The 14,494-nt window shown below is 34.2% G+C and overlaps 1 protein-coding gene across 1 annotated transcript in view; it reads left to right on the forward strand.

The window, feature by feature from the left end:
• The window catches only part of ARAP2 (ArfGAP with RhoGAP domain, ankyrin repeat and PH domain 2), a 105,326-nt gene that overhangs the window by 57,159 nt on the left and 33,673 nt on the right, over nt 1-14,494 (forward strand). The window contains exons 16-21 of the mRNA XM_026037803.1: nt 1,574-1,676; nt 2,352-2,550; nt 3,617-3,680; nt 9,740-9,903; nt 11,857-12,069; nt 14,380-14,485. Of these exons, the coding sequence (XP_025893588.1) occupies nt 1,574-1,676; nt 2,352-2,550; nt 3,617-3,680; nt 9,740-9,903; nt 11,857-12,069; nt 14,380-14,485 (849 nt within the window). The remainder of the gene's footprint in view (nt 1-1,573; nt 1,677-2,351; nt 2,551-3,616; nt 3,681-9,739; nt 9,904-11,856; nt 12,070-14,379; nt 14,486-14,494) is intronic.

Here is a 14,494-nt window from a genome sequence, read left to right on the forward strand (position 1 = left end):
ATCATTGTACTGTCTATATAATACTGTAACACTTGTTGCTGCAAGAGGTGCTTGTGAAAGAATGGGAATGATTAAGTATGCCTCAGAAAAGGATGCTGTGAGGAAAGGACCCTAAATATTACAGAAATAAAGGAGGTAGGAAGGAAGAAATTGTGACAGATTTCTTTGTCCATCACCTTACTATAAAATACCATGTAGATAGTTTATTCTAGGGTAGTGTCTGTTAACGGCATCCAGAAAAAATAGGAATAACAATGTTCTCTTCTGTCATGGAATCTAAGCTTTTGCTTTCTACATCTCCACATAGTTGGATAATACCTAAGTTAAAATGTGTCATCTAAATACCTCACTGTTGGGGAGTGGCAAGTGCTCTGAGATATGTCCTTTGGTATTTTTATGTTAAGCTTTGGTAAATTAGGTATTTTGTGTAGTGAAACAATCTTTCCTTAAAATGCTTATACTATTGGTTGGATTTGAATATTTAAATGCAATTTTCAAAGAGGTCATTGAAAAGAAAAAATTGATACAGGGTGAGTTCTTAGACTAACTAGATAAATCTCCAACATTGAAAGGAAAAAGCATGCCCCAGTTGATTTAGATTTTAGGGAGAGGTCACAATTTCACTCTAATTTCAATTTGATTGTCTTCCATACTCTTTTTTTTTTTTTTTTTTCTTTTAAGTATACTATGCTATTTTAATATACTTTTACTTGAGAGTTACAATTGGAAATAAATGGGTCCATTTAAAAAAAAAAAAGTATATATATTAAGAAAAGGAAACATCTTTTAAGAACTTTTTGAGCTACGCCAGCAACTTAAAAGTATAGGTCTCAGAGCCCAAACTGTTTTTGGTAGCGGCAAGCAATACAAGGAGGGTAGTGGCCACAGATTGCAGGAGGAGGAAGTTCCTCACAGGAGGTTCGATGAGGAAGCTAGGAGAAGCCCTTCCATTAAAAAATGCAGAGGAGAACTGAAATGGGCTGCCAGGCAAAAACAGTAAAATCTCCATGCTTGAAGATTTTCAAGACTTGCCTAGAGAAAACCACTGGTGACCTGATTCAGGCTTAGCGATAGTCCTGCTCTGAACATGAGAGTGGCCCGAATGACTTCTAGAAGTCCGTTTCAACCAACGTTTCTGTGATTCTATGGGAATTTGTTTGCAACTTCCTAGTCAATTAATTGGTCTGCTTGTACTGAATCTAAACCAAATGTTTTAAATGCATCACACTAATATTCTTGCTGAAATCACATGAAATTGCAAAAGCAAATAATTGCTTCTGATTTTTAATGACTATATTTAAATATTTTTATTAATTTCAGAATTGAATTAGCTTTTAAACATATTAACTGTAGCTTTTAAACATATTAACTGATGTAATGTACTTTGATCATGTTATGTTATATAAAATACCCAATGTTATTATCCAGGTTGTAACATTAGAGGAGAAATGCAGATGGATTCCCTTCCAAAGGAATGAAATAATTAAACCTTGGAGAGAGAAATTAAGCTCTTGCGCTTGTCTACCATTATGAAGACTAAATACAGCTGTCTTTTTTTCTGTGCTTGCTTTAGGGACATCTTTACCTTTGAAATCTACTTAATGTCAGAACGTGCTTTTCTATTTGGAGCTGAAACTGCATATTCACAAAGAAAATGGACTTGGGCAATAGCTAAGGTAATACCGACAATTATCCTTTCAAGTTTGGCCAGGAGCCTTTGCACAAAGTGTAACGTGACATTCTTGGCTTAAAATCTTTTGGGAAGACATTCTTGATGAATACTGATCTGTCTCCTGGGTAAAAGTTTGGGTTTTTTTTTTTGTTTGCTTGTTTGTTTTTCTTTTTTAAAACAGCAATAAAAAAATTCTGTGATTTAGTGTTTGAAATGAGGTAATACAACAAAGTGAAAAAGGAATTGAAATTACTGGCCTTAAGAATATCTTAAAGATGCACTAATGTAAGAACAATTGCAAATTTCAGTGGATAATGATCTACACTCAGAGTTTAATTCAGCTAAATTGTTTACAGTTCCTGCAGCAAGAAAATGAGTACAAATTGTAAAATTCCTAAAGCAATAATGTACCTAATACAGTACCAGGTGCTAATAGCCATGTTGCTAATAAAATTGATAGCAACTTAAGAAAATATACGGATTGTAGAGTATAAGCAAAGTGTGCTATACTTGATTCCATAATTTAAACCTAATGTTTATGTCCTTTTATGAATGATAAATCCCAAAGTCATCTTTTAATGCAGAAATCATCTTTGTATTGTACAGATTGGCACTATCTTGACTTTTTTAAGGGAAGAAGGGGCAATGTTGTTCTGACTCTTGTCATTCACTTTGGTAGCATTTTGTTCCCCCTGTGGCTGGATGTTTATTGGAGAGGGACTGTGACCTGGTTGGGCAACTGTACTACAAGGACTGCCACACCCTGGACCAGTGGCGAAAGGGCTGGTTTGCCCTAGATAAGTCAAGCCTGCATTTTTGTCGTGAAATGGAGAATGCACAAGAAGACTCAATATATTTAAGGAGGCTGCAAGAGCTAAGTAAGAATTTTAGTTAACATCTTGAATTCTGGAAATACTCTACAGAATTAATTTACTGATTTTACATTCCTATTGCATTTTAAAGTCATGAACATTAGGGAGCTTAGTAAAGATCCCTTGCATGTGCGTGATGCTATCCCAACTCTTCTAAATATGGTGAAATTCTGTCTTGTTTTTTTTCCCCACTTGATGGCACATGGTAGAGATATTCTCACTGCTTCATAATGAATGAGGACAATTTTTGCTCCAGTTGCAGCAATATCTATCTTAACAAGAGTACAGAATTGTATAATAATACATGACCTTTTGGGACTATAGTTTCATCTTTTTGACAGAGCAGAAGTGCTCACTGCAGAATCTATTCTTGAGTTGATTGACAGGCCTAGTTTTTAAATACTCTAAACTATTGGAGAAATTATAATTCCCTTTGAAGAGTATTTCGGGGACTATTTTTTTTCCCTCTTTTCCTCCTTTCCCGATACTAAAAGTCATCTTTGCTAGATTTCATGATGTGGAAAGGTTAACAATATTTAAAGCAGCCTCCCACAACCATTTTTATATCAATGTCTGTAATCATACTTTGAGCCTCTTTTAAACGTATCTACCTTAGTTGTTGTTATATTGAGCAAGGCAATATGCAGTTTATGAAAGTAAAAATGAATAGAGATTTTGTAAAAGTAATATAGATAATAATTTAGCACTGCATTGATCATCTTTGTAGGTGCTGTTACATTTCAGATTGCAGGAACTTGCATCTTCTAAACCGTTATGTCTCATAAAATTTATATTTACAAATTTAATGTAATACAACACGCTGTAGCATGTTTTCACACTAAGAAATATCTATTTAATGTTTTCTAGTACTTCTCTTGTAAAATTTAGGGTTTTTTTGGTAGTCTTTTATATATTATAAAGCTGCATTCTATATTTTAAAGGTTTTTAAGAGTTTCATGCTGCTTCTGTCATAGATCATTAAAAAATGTTTATATGTGTGTACTTGTATGTGTGCATATATGTATAGAATATGTATATAATATGAATGTGTGTGTGTGCGCTTTGTTTTTAGCAATCAGTAGTGTGATGCAAAATGGAGAAAAAATAGATGTCCTGCTGCTTGTTGAAAAAGGAAGGTAAGGGCCTGTTTGAATAAAGCTTTGTGATCTGCCTATATGCTGATAGCTTAGAATTCTTTCTAATCAGTCATAGAATTTATTCACTTAAGGTTGCCAGAGAGTCAGTAAATTTGCAGATATTTTAAAGGAGGAAAGGCTTTGTGTATTAATTACATTTTGTGTCTGTGTCAGGAAATGCTAACAAGTACCGCTTAATTAAATGCAGTTTTCCCACTGAGAAAATTATTCCCAGTCAGATTAGTCTGCCAGTAATTGTTTCTTCAAAAAGACACAGCTTCCTTTAGCTTGTAAAGAAAAAAAGTACTTCTGTGGAGCATTTATCACTTCTCAGTTTCTGCCACTCTTATGTCCAAGAATTTTCTATGCAAACCCATGTAGAGTAGGACTTGAGAGGGTATGTATGATTCACCTGGTTAGTCTTACTGCAATGTCTGGTTTAAGTTAGAAGCATACTTGCTAGAAAAAAAAATATGTGTCAAGTCTGCTTCAGTGTTCTGCTATCATGGCTATAATGATATGGGAGGGTGAAACATATAAAAGGAGGTTAGGCTTCTGATAGGGTATTTCTGCTTTATTCAGAGTTAAAGGGTAGTAAAATTATTGGAAATTAGAATTAATTTATAAAGGATTTCTTCATCTTGTGGATACAATAATGGGCAAACATCTGTACCAGGAATCATCCTGTGTTGAATCATCCTGTGTTTACTCAGCCTTCTGAGCAGCTGATATTAGTCTTTTTAGGACTAAAATATCAGTAGAGAAAGAGACTGATAATTAGGGGGGGGAGAGAGAGAGAGAGAGAGAGAGAGAAACTGATCTGATTGTATCTCTCTTGGGAAGAGGGGAGGGAGTAGATTCCTTTGACATCTATGCAGAGTTGAAAAAACTCCTTGCAACTTACCTCAATTTTAAGTCTTCCTCAGATACTATTTAAGTATCAAAAATGTGTAGCATATCAGAATTTAACAAGGTCGTGTAGATCAGAAACAAACACCTTTTTCTTGATGTTTTTTTTCAAAAATCATACTAAAAAGTTCAACATTAAATAAGATACATGGAGCAACTAGGGAACTAGAGGTATCTTATTCAAGGTACAGTCCAACAGATTAATGCTAACTGTATATCTAATTTCATAGACATCAGTGCTGAGGAAAACTTTTAGTTCCAAATCAGGTTTTATTATTTCTTCATTCTAATATTTCTGTCAAGTGAAGACAGGTTTTCCCTGAACTTCTTTACTAGTTAATAGAAAATCTGAACTATTTGAAAATAATATTAAGTGGAGCACTGGCTCATGTATTATGACCGTGAACATGTTGAATTTTTCTCCACTGAAGTCTTCTATGATAAGTGATTCTTATATCATGATTCTCACTTAAGATATTTTTCCAAAAGTCTTCGGGTGTTCAGCAGAGTTGCATGGTATCTTGCAGTGGTGAAAAATTAATAAGTATAAAATTATCTTTGTCTTCAGACTCATTTTTTGTGTGTTTTTTTTTTTTTTTTTTAATAAAGGTGCTACTTCCCCTTATGCACTACGCCTGTCCCTTGCTCTAGGTAAATTCATTAATGCAAAATAATAAATTTGTTTAAATAAATGGCATGCCAGGGCTCCAGTTTTGTCTTTAATCTTATACCAGTGCCTATCTAATGGCAAGTTTGTCATTGGGACTTGAAAAGTGATAAGTCTTTATCCTTGATCGATCGACAACTTTCACATTAATTCTTTAGTTAGCTAAACCTAGCATAAATTATATAGTCACCAAAATCAGTGATAAGAACATAAAACAAAATGAATAGGGTTTGTCCAGAATTAATAGAAATTTGAAAGATAATGATTTTTTTCTATAAATAAAACAAATCAAGCCAGTTGATGTCCTATATCATCTTGCTAAATTTTCTTGGGATGAATGATGGAATACTTTGAATGTTTCCCTGTCATGGCTCTTATTGTTCTTGTTTGTGGTCCAACATCCCGCTACAAATCTTATGCCCATTTTTCAAGTCCTAGTGACTGAGTTCGTTAATTGTGGGAGGTCATACCTTATGAATATCATGTATTTTTTTGTAGAGAAAAGAATGATTAAGTTGTTACAAACTGCTTTCTCATTTAAGAGTGATTCCATGCCAAGTAAACAATTTCAGAACTGTAAACATGTGTAGATTTGCTGCTAAAATTAATATAATAAATCCATGGATTTGGACTTTTAAGAAATAATCACCAGTAGATTTATGCTTATGTTAAATTTATGGCATATATACACTGAAAGTTCATCTGATTCATAGCTGCTATTTAGATGGAGAGTTGCTGTTTTCACTTATGGGCAACAAGTAGTTGCTTTGGTCATTAAATATTTAGTTTTTCTTTACTTTTTGTTTGTTTTGAGGGGTGGGATTTGGAAGATCCATAAAGCTTTCTAGGTCCTATAGTAGAAGAGAGAATAGTATGCAAAGGCACATGACGCTTTTCATAGATTTTGTTTTTGCTCTAATTCTTTTGTTTTATGTTTCACTCTGAAGTTTTGTAGGTATGGAAGGTATGGGTCCCATCTCTTCTCCTCTCTTCCTTTTTTTGCTTTCTTTCTTCTCTAATCTTGTATTCTGAGCAAGATGGCATTTGATGCATCCAGCATAATCATACTGTACAAATTGTAGATTCAAGAGCAGTTCTAGGAAGGTGAATTAAGCAGATGTAGTAGATGTATTATTTTTCTTTTGAAGCTCAGAGGTGTTCTCTATTTTTCACAGTATTCCAAGTGTTTTTTTCCCTAATTTCAGAATTTTAACTTGTTTCAAATAATTAAGATATTTCATATTTATGTTTATTAATGTAAATGAAATCAGGACCACATTTTCAAGGCACTTATTGAAATTTTATTACAGTATGATTTCTGTTAGAAGTTATTGGCAATAATCACCACACAAGTCAAAATCATGACTTCTCCCAATGCTGTTTGTTGATGCTGTAATCAATGCATAATACTTTTACCTCCTTAAATGTTCTGCTTTCATAATTAAGCTTGTTTCTTGATTTCTTTTTTTCCATAGAAGTAGCAAACCACAGTCCAGATCGGTATCTGGTGTTTCCTTCTGTTGTCACCCAGAGATGTCTTCTGGTTTTCTTCTCATATTCAGTTTCTCATTTTCCCTTCAATTTTCCTATGTATTAAGCAAATTTTCAAAGCATATGATTAATGATACTGGATTATTTGTTGTCATCCAAACAAAAGTTCTTTAGTAGATGGGTGAAGAAGTGTAACTGCTATTACTTCACAGAGCTCAATAGAGGGACCTGATTTTATACTGAAGAAGGGAAAATTATCTGAAAAAAATGTATGCAGTGATAAATATATCTTCAATATATGCAAGGTAATGCCAAATATCTAGTCTCCTACTCTAAGGAAAAGCAGCTGTGCAGACCAGACAGCACTCAAATGTTCCTTCATTATTTTTGCTGCAAGTGTTAAACTCTCTCTTAGGTGCAAGTGAGTGTAATCCAGAGAGTGGTTTAGTGTTTTTTTCTTTTTTTTTTTTTTTTTTTTTATTTTATTTTATTTTTATTTTTAACCTCTGTTACACTTCTCTTGTAGTTAGATCTTTCTTATAAGAGGTAATAAATCTTCCCTGCATAGTGGCACAATTTCTTTATGCTGATGGTTCATTAATTACAGCAATTTCTGGTTAAATCTTTGATGAAAGCAATAAGATATATTGTAAAATTCAATTATAACCACAAAATTCTGGAATCCATAGGTAATCTGAAAATAAGACTCAACCAATACTGAGTAAAAGGACTTAGGAGTCTAAAGTGATGTACCATTAACATGCCTGAAGAAATATTGCTGACCTTTCTTACATATCTCTCATCATCAGTGACTTTTCTGTGCTTTAGTTGCAGTTGTTTTTTCTTAAATGATTTGATAGTATCAGATATCTTTTTATTTTCTCAGTTTTCATATACTGTAGACTATTAGCTAAACTTCCCCGAGGACACTGAGCTGTGCTGCTGTTTCCCTTCTTCCCTCCTCATAGCCCTTATCCAGAATCACTTAATATCACTACTTTACTAATACAGACTTGTACAACAAAGTTTTCAGAAACAGGCAAAAAACACTGTACTTTGTAGAATATGCCTGTGAAGATGGGATAAACATAGGCCAGCAAATGTTGCACTGTTGCACATCTGACTACCAATGGAGAAGGATATAGTGATAGTCCATGATCAAGATGAAAAGCCACCAGCAGCTGGCTTGGGGATGATTGGTAGGAAATGTAGAGCTTTATAAGTGTTGCAGTAAAATCTTTCAAAGATGATTACTTTTACAAGCTGAAAAGTGCTCTTGACTTTAGATTGCTTGATCATGTAGTGAATGGGACATCAGGACACTTCAGCAGATGCTTATTTGTTTAATCTTAAGCCTTGCATTTAATAAAATTCTGTGTTTTGGTAATAGGTATGTTTCTTACTGAACCCTTTGGTATTTACTTTTACTGTCTGTTGAAGACTGTGGGAGAGGTGATGACATGAACATGAATAGCAGAGACTAGAGCTGCAAAGCTGTCTCTTAATATTTGAAGTTCTGTAGAAGACTTGGTGAGGTTTGAGGAATTTTCCACATGCCTGCTGATGACCATTTCCTCTTTATTTTTAAACCATTTTGCAGGTGCTCAGAAAGCGATGTCAACAAACTATTTCCAAGTAGGAAAAAATTGTTGTTTAGTTTACCTGGAAGTGTTAAAAATTTATACAGAAGAGATAGTTAAACTTCTTATTTATGCAGTGTTGTCTTTTCATGCGTGGTTTATATATATTCTAGGTGTACTCTGTCAAGGGAAAGGCCAGGTGGGATTTGAGATGAGCTTTCCAAGCCAGTTCTGCAGTGAATTGACTGAATTCAGAACTGGGTCTCGGCTTGGTTTCATTTCCTCTTTTGTGGTTTTGTGATAAATGTTGAAATTGCCTCTCTGATGTTGAAATTGTCTCCAAGGTGACTCTTCTGGAGATCTTTTCCTGGGAAAAGATAATATGTTTTAAAAATTAATTAATTACCTTCTTTTGCAAGTGAAATTCCACATCATAAGCAAGATTTCTCATGTCTGTGTTTTCCCATCAGCTTCTCTGCTCATGACTGTTGCTGCTGTGCAATTTCTACTTGAAGAAATTCCTACTCCTTTTCTTTGTCAGTTGAAAGAAACCTGCCACTCCAGAAACAAAGTTTATCTTTGCATTTTGTCATATTTTAGAAAATAATGAAAAAAAAGTGTCTCTTGGTAATTGGTGTAGTAATCCCATTGAGAGGAAGATGGAAGATGGATATTCAGTTTTGGATAATTGGTATATATGTCGTGATTCAGACTCATATCTCCATGAAAATATACAGATACAAGGCATTTAAGTTAGCTTTGTACTTTAATATCACTATTTCTTCTCACTTACTCTAATATCTATTCACTGGTAAACAGCAGAGTTGCCTTTTCTTTTATTTAGATGTATTTATATTTTCAACTAACATATCCTGCATCCTTACATATCATATTTTTTTGGATAACAAAAAATCTGTTGATACTTTCTCTTTTTATATAGTACTCTAATGAAAATGCTGCTGTTCTGTAGAAAAAGAAAATAGTAATATGTATAAATGTGTGCTTTAAAAAAGAAAGTGCGAAGCAATTAAATGTCAATTCTAAATCACAATCCTCACCATTGCCAATTTAGGAATAATAATAGTGAAGAACAGTGTAACTATGTGAAAGCCAAAAAAGTGAGAACAAGAAAGCTTTCTCTTATATTGAAAGTTGTCTGTAATTCTGTGCTTCCTGCTTAACAGTTACTTGAATGCATGAATGTACAGTAATTCTATGCTGAAGAATAAGGGTGCTGTAAAAAGCAAACTCCACCACTTCTTTCTGGGGAAGAAGGTTCCTTGGTGTTTTATTCCAAATATTTCCTTAAAACCTTGAATTTGATTTTTATTATTTTCTTCTTGACAACTACTGTGTTTTATAGTGGGATAACAACAGATATCTGTTTTCAAAATATTTTTTAAATCTTGCAGAACACTGTTCATCCATGGTCATACGAAGCTGGATTTCATGGTTTGGTATACTGCAATTGAAAAAGCAGCAGGTACTGATGGCAATGCCTTACAAGATCAGCAGCTCAGCAAAAATGATGTTCCTATTATAGTGAGCAGCTGCATAGCATTTGTTACACAGTATGGTAAGTATAGCAGATTTTTATTCAACTTAGGATCATTTGTGTAATACCTAAGCTGCCACACCATCAAATCTCATTGAATGGATTTATGCAAACATAAACTAAAACTGTGTCTCCCATTAGCTCTGCTGCTCGTGGATGTGATATCAAAGTATAGTGCAGTGCAGTGGAGAGTTAGCAGTTTGGGGAGAGGCAACTCACTAAGTTTTCTTCCTTCCTATTTTTATATTTTATTTTCCTGATTGATGTGGCTCAGCCTTTGAGTTCAATGCCTTATGGCAGAACACATCCAGCCAAAATTTATCTGTGATCAGGTTATGGTGACCTGGATTGGTCAACATATCTTCGGGAAACTTGTATAGACCGTGCTACTTGTGCTGAGCCTTACGCGGGCTTCTGTTCAGCATAATGACCTAAAGAAATATAATTGCTCGGTGTTTGCTTAAGTAATAATCATCAGCATAATTTTCCATAGTATTAGAACATATATAGATGATGTCTTTGTCCTTTGTATTGCTGAGAATTAATCAGTCCTCCTGTGAAACACTGCGTATTTATCAACTCTGTACAAGTCTGTTGTCATGATAATGCTTTCTGTGACCTCTGCCAATATAAGAAAGCCTAATTTGTATTTCATTGCTGGTGAAGTGGATATTTAAGTGAATAACTTCTGACTGAAATAAAGAAAAAATAATTTGCAGTTTTTTCATTTTGTCATTAGCAATAAGAATTACTATGTTTCATGCACTGAAATGTTAAAGCCTCATAATAATATTTCCCACTTAGAATTATCACTAGATGTGTTTTAAGTTAAAATTCAATTTTATAATGTCTTTTAAATCTTCTTTTGTCTTGCTGCATGTAATGTTCATTTGGAAGCTGAAGATGTTAAGAAGGAATTATTTGTGTGAGGAATTATTTGTATACTGCCTGTTTTTGCTGTCATCATAAAGATTGCTACTAGTTGTGGCCTACAAGTGCAGGACTCTCTTGAGTCCAAGTCCTGTTCCTTAAAGTTAATACCACAAACAGCATCGAAAAGGAGCAGTTGTGAACATTAGAGTGCAAGGGAGCTGGCAGAAGAATGAAAATGCCTAAGCTTGGGCAGAATTCTTCATTTGATTAGTACACAACAAAGGCAAATTTTTGTGGGAAATATGATTTTCTTTTCTCAAGCAAAATGGGGAAGGTAGGAAGCATCTTCTCTCTCCTCTTCCTCCCCTTCCTGCCAAGAAAGAAGCAAACCTAAAAAAAAAGAAACACAGTGCACAACCATACCAAGCTTCCACAAGCACTAAAACAAAAAGCAAACAAACATTTGTTTCTGTTATTGACTGTGATTTTTAACCTGTGTTCGAGCTTTGGAGTTTGACTGATTGCATATAAGAATAACGGTTCATTCTTGATGTCTTTCTGGTAGCTTCCTGAACCTGATAGAAAACAGGACAAAAAAGGAATCATTTTTACTGATATTGAGACTTCTAAGAATGGAGTATGTCAGATTGAATGAATACAATAATGTTTTATTGAGTCTCAAGTCAAGTTAATTGTTAGGGGATGAAAAGTGTGGGAGTACTGGTTTGAAAGCAATCGTGCTGTGTGCACAGAGACAGTACCAGTGAGCAAAACTATTTTCCTTTACTATACTTTTGAAAACTATGGTTTTAGAAAGTCCTGAAGAGATCTGGATGTGAACTTGTATGTAGAGTATTGCTAAATTTGCAGTCAGGCTTGATTAACATTTATGATCAGTGTATTTACAAAGAGTTGTGGTGGGTGTAAGCAGACTTGTCAGAGTTTTTCTCTCACAAAGTTGAGGATATGATAATATCACATGCTCTATACAGTGGTAACAATCACAATCTGTTTGCCAGGCAGACATGCTTTCTGTATAATAAAGTTTCAAATTTTTAAAACAACGTTTTACTCATTTATTTATATGTTTCTGTAATTTAGGTTTAGGTAGCAAAGAGATCTATCTCAAGAATGGCAATTCCTCCAATGTGGCTGAGTTGCTTGAAAGCTTCAAAAAAGATGCAAGAAGTGTTAAACTAAGAGCTGGAAGACATCAGCTTGAAGATGTGACTGATGTACTGAAGAGTTTTCTTTCTCAAATAGATGATGCACTTCTCACTAAAGAACTTTACCCCTTTTGGATTTCTGCACTAGGTAATATGTTCAAAAGCTCTGAATACAATGCAAGTCTTATGCACGTTTTCAGCCTCAAATTTAAGGATTTTGTTTATTGCTTGCCTTATGTGGACATAAACTAGGTATTTTTATAATCAAGAAAATAATTACACAGACACTAGTGGGGAAAATTGTCTAAAGAGATTGACTGCTGTAGATTCATATGTCAGAAATCTACTGCCTTTAAGCAAATCAGAGTAATAAGAAAAAGTAATGATATTTGCTTGACAATATGTGAGTAAAACAATATTTCATTGTGTTTTAGTTCTATCAGGCTAAGTAGGGATGATCAGTTTTTCATGGAATATTGATGGTAGAATTCAAGAAACAGAAAAATATTTACCAGGTTGTCATCTGCATGATAGCTGGGTTACAGCTTTGACATTTATGTTCTGTAAAGGCCTTTATAAAACTTTTCTGACAGGTGCATTAATAATGTAGACTTATTTACAGTTGCTATTTACTTTTTGTTTCCTTAGAAAAGTGAATTTAATGGGAAAGAATTTGACATTACTGCATCAACCCAAAGTATAACTTAAATGTGTTTATAACATGAGGATGTGTGCCTTTCAATGGTTGAGAACAAAATCAAGAGCTAACACATTAATCAGTTACTCATTACTTAAATCATTATGGTTTTTTATAGTATTCCTGCAAATTAGGAATCTTTATGTTTTTGTATTGCACTATGTATATAATGCAAGAAGCAAAAGCTCCTCATAGCTCATAAACTGTGCTGTGGAATGATGGAAGATAGTCCCATGTTTAGGTTGCCAGCCTATATCATGGGAATGGTGTTTTTCTCACTGGTTTCTAATGGGATACCAGGCAGTTCCTCATTCATTATTTTAACTTCTGTGTGTGAACTGGAGGCGTAACACCTTACAGGGGATGAGTTGTGTATGTAGAATAGCAATAGGCAATGCACAGGAAAAATCAACATTTTCACTTTTTTGCATTAGTGATCTGAAATAGTATAAGCCTGTTGACCATATGACTAACTTCTGCTATAGAAAGAATGATTAAAATGACATTTCTCTTTGATTTTGCTTAAATTTAAACATATACATATTGCTTTAATATGAGCCACTATGAGCTTGGGGAATTCGAGTATGAATATTGCACGTTTTTGATCTTTCACCTCAATTTGAAAAAACTGGAGAGAAGAGTATTAAGAATGTATTTACTCATCACAAGATTGCTCTCATCTCATCAGGAATCAGCAAAAGTTGGAGATATAACAGCTCAGATTTAAATTAGCTCTTTTGTGGAAGTACATAATGGTGTCCTGCTGATTTAACATTCTGATTTGTGTGTAGGATTAAAATTTGGCTTCGGCTTTAATCCTGCTCTGTTGTGGATAAGTGACACCAAAGTAGTTGTAGGAAGACCAAAACACTTAGGAAGATAGATGCCCTAGCGAAACAAAATTTACAGAGTTGAAGACTTTGAAGCTGCTGCTGTTGTTGTAAGGTTTTTTTTTTATGCTTATTTATTTTTCCAATTATCCAATTTCCAATGCACAACACAGGGAATTCAGTGACTGAGAGCTCTAGCAATCACCTGAAAGAGCTGAGGATCTTTTCTCTAGCTTTCATTTTAAGAAATTTGAGGCAAATAAAGAAGTTTTTTTTTTCCTTTTTCAGTATTAGGAATTGTGCTTCTGCCCTGCACAGGGTAATGCTCTCCAGTCTTTATGCAATGGTCTCTATGCAACATAGAGAGGCAGGCTTAATTTAAAGAGCTCTGAGAGTGTCTCAGACATTATCCTTCTCAGGGCTGGAATTGCTGTTATTGGCTGCCCCTGCTCAGCTCTATTACGAGCTCTATTTCTCATGCAACTAACACGCCACTCCTTCTCTCTTATTTGGCTCATATTAGTCTTACATGCTTAGAACTTCAAACTACTTTGAGCCTTGATGAGATGAAAACAGCTTGTCATTGTTCAACTCTGGAAATTCTTAGACGTATTTTCACGCATACACATACACACAATGCCGATTAAAAATTGTTTTCCTGATGTAGTCTTAGACTATAGCAAATGATACTTGAATGCAGAATGTGGCTCTTTATTGTTGCTGTTCTTTTCCTGAACTATATATACATATATATATATAGTGTACAATAATAGACTTTGTAGATTGTCTGTATTGTCTTCATAAAGAATGGGTTGATTGGGTAAATTGTAATTTTAAAATGACTAGATGTTGCTGGTGTAGTTAACGAGAATTGCTGTTGGTTTTCATTGTACAGTGTTATTAATGCTCAATGATTATTGTTTTCTGGCAGACACACAGAATGAAAAGGAACGTGTGAGGAAATACGGAGCTTTTATTCGGACACTTCCATCGGTCAATAGAGCAACTTTGGCAGCTTTAATTGAACACCTTTACAGGTCAATGCA

This window comes from Nothoprocta perdicaria, unplaced genomic scaffold (assembly GCF_003342845.1).
Source record: "Nothoprocta perdicaria isolate Ctin4 unplaced genomic scaffold, notPer1 scaffold_2, whole genome shotgun sequence".
In the NCBI taxonomy this organism is placed as follows: Eukaryota; Metazoa; Chordata; class Aves; order Tinamiformes; family Tinamidae; genus Nothoprocta; species Nothoprocta perdicaria.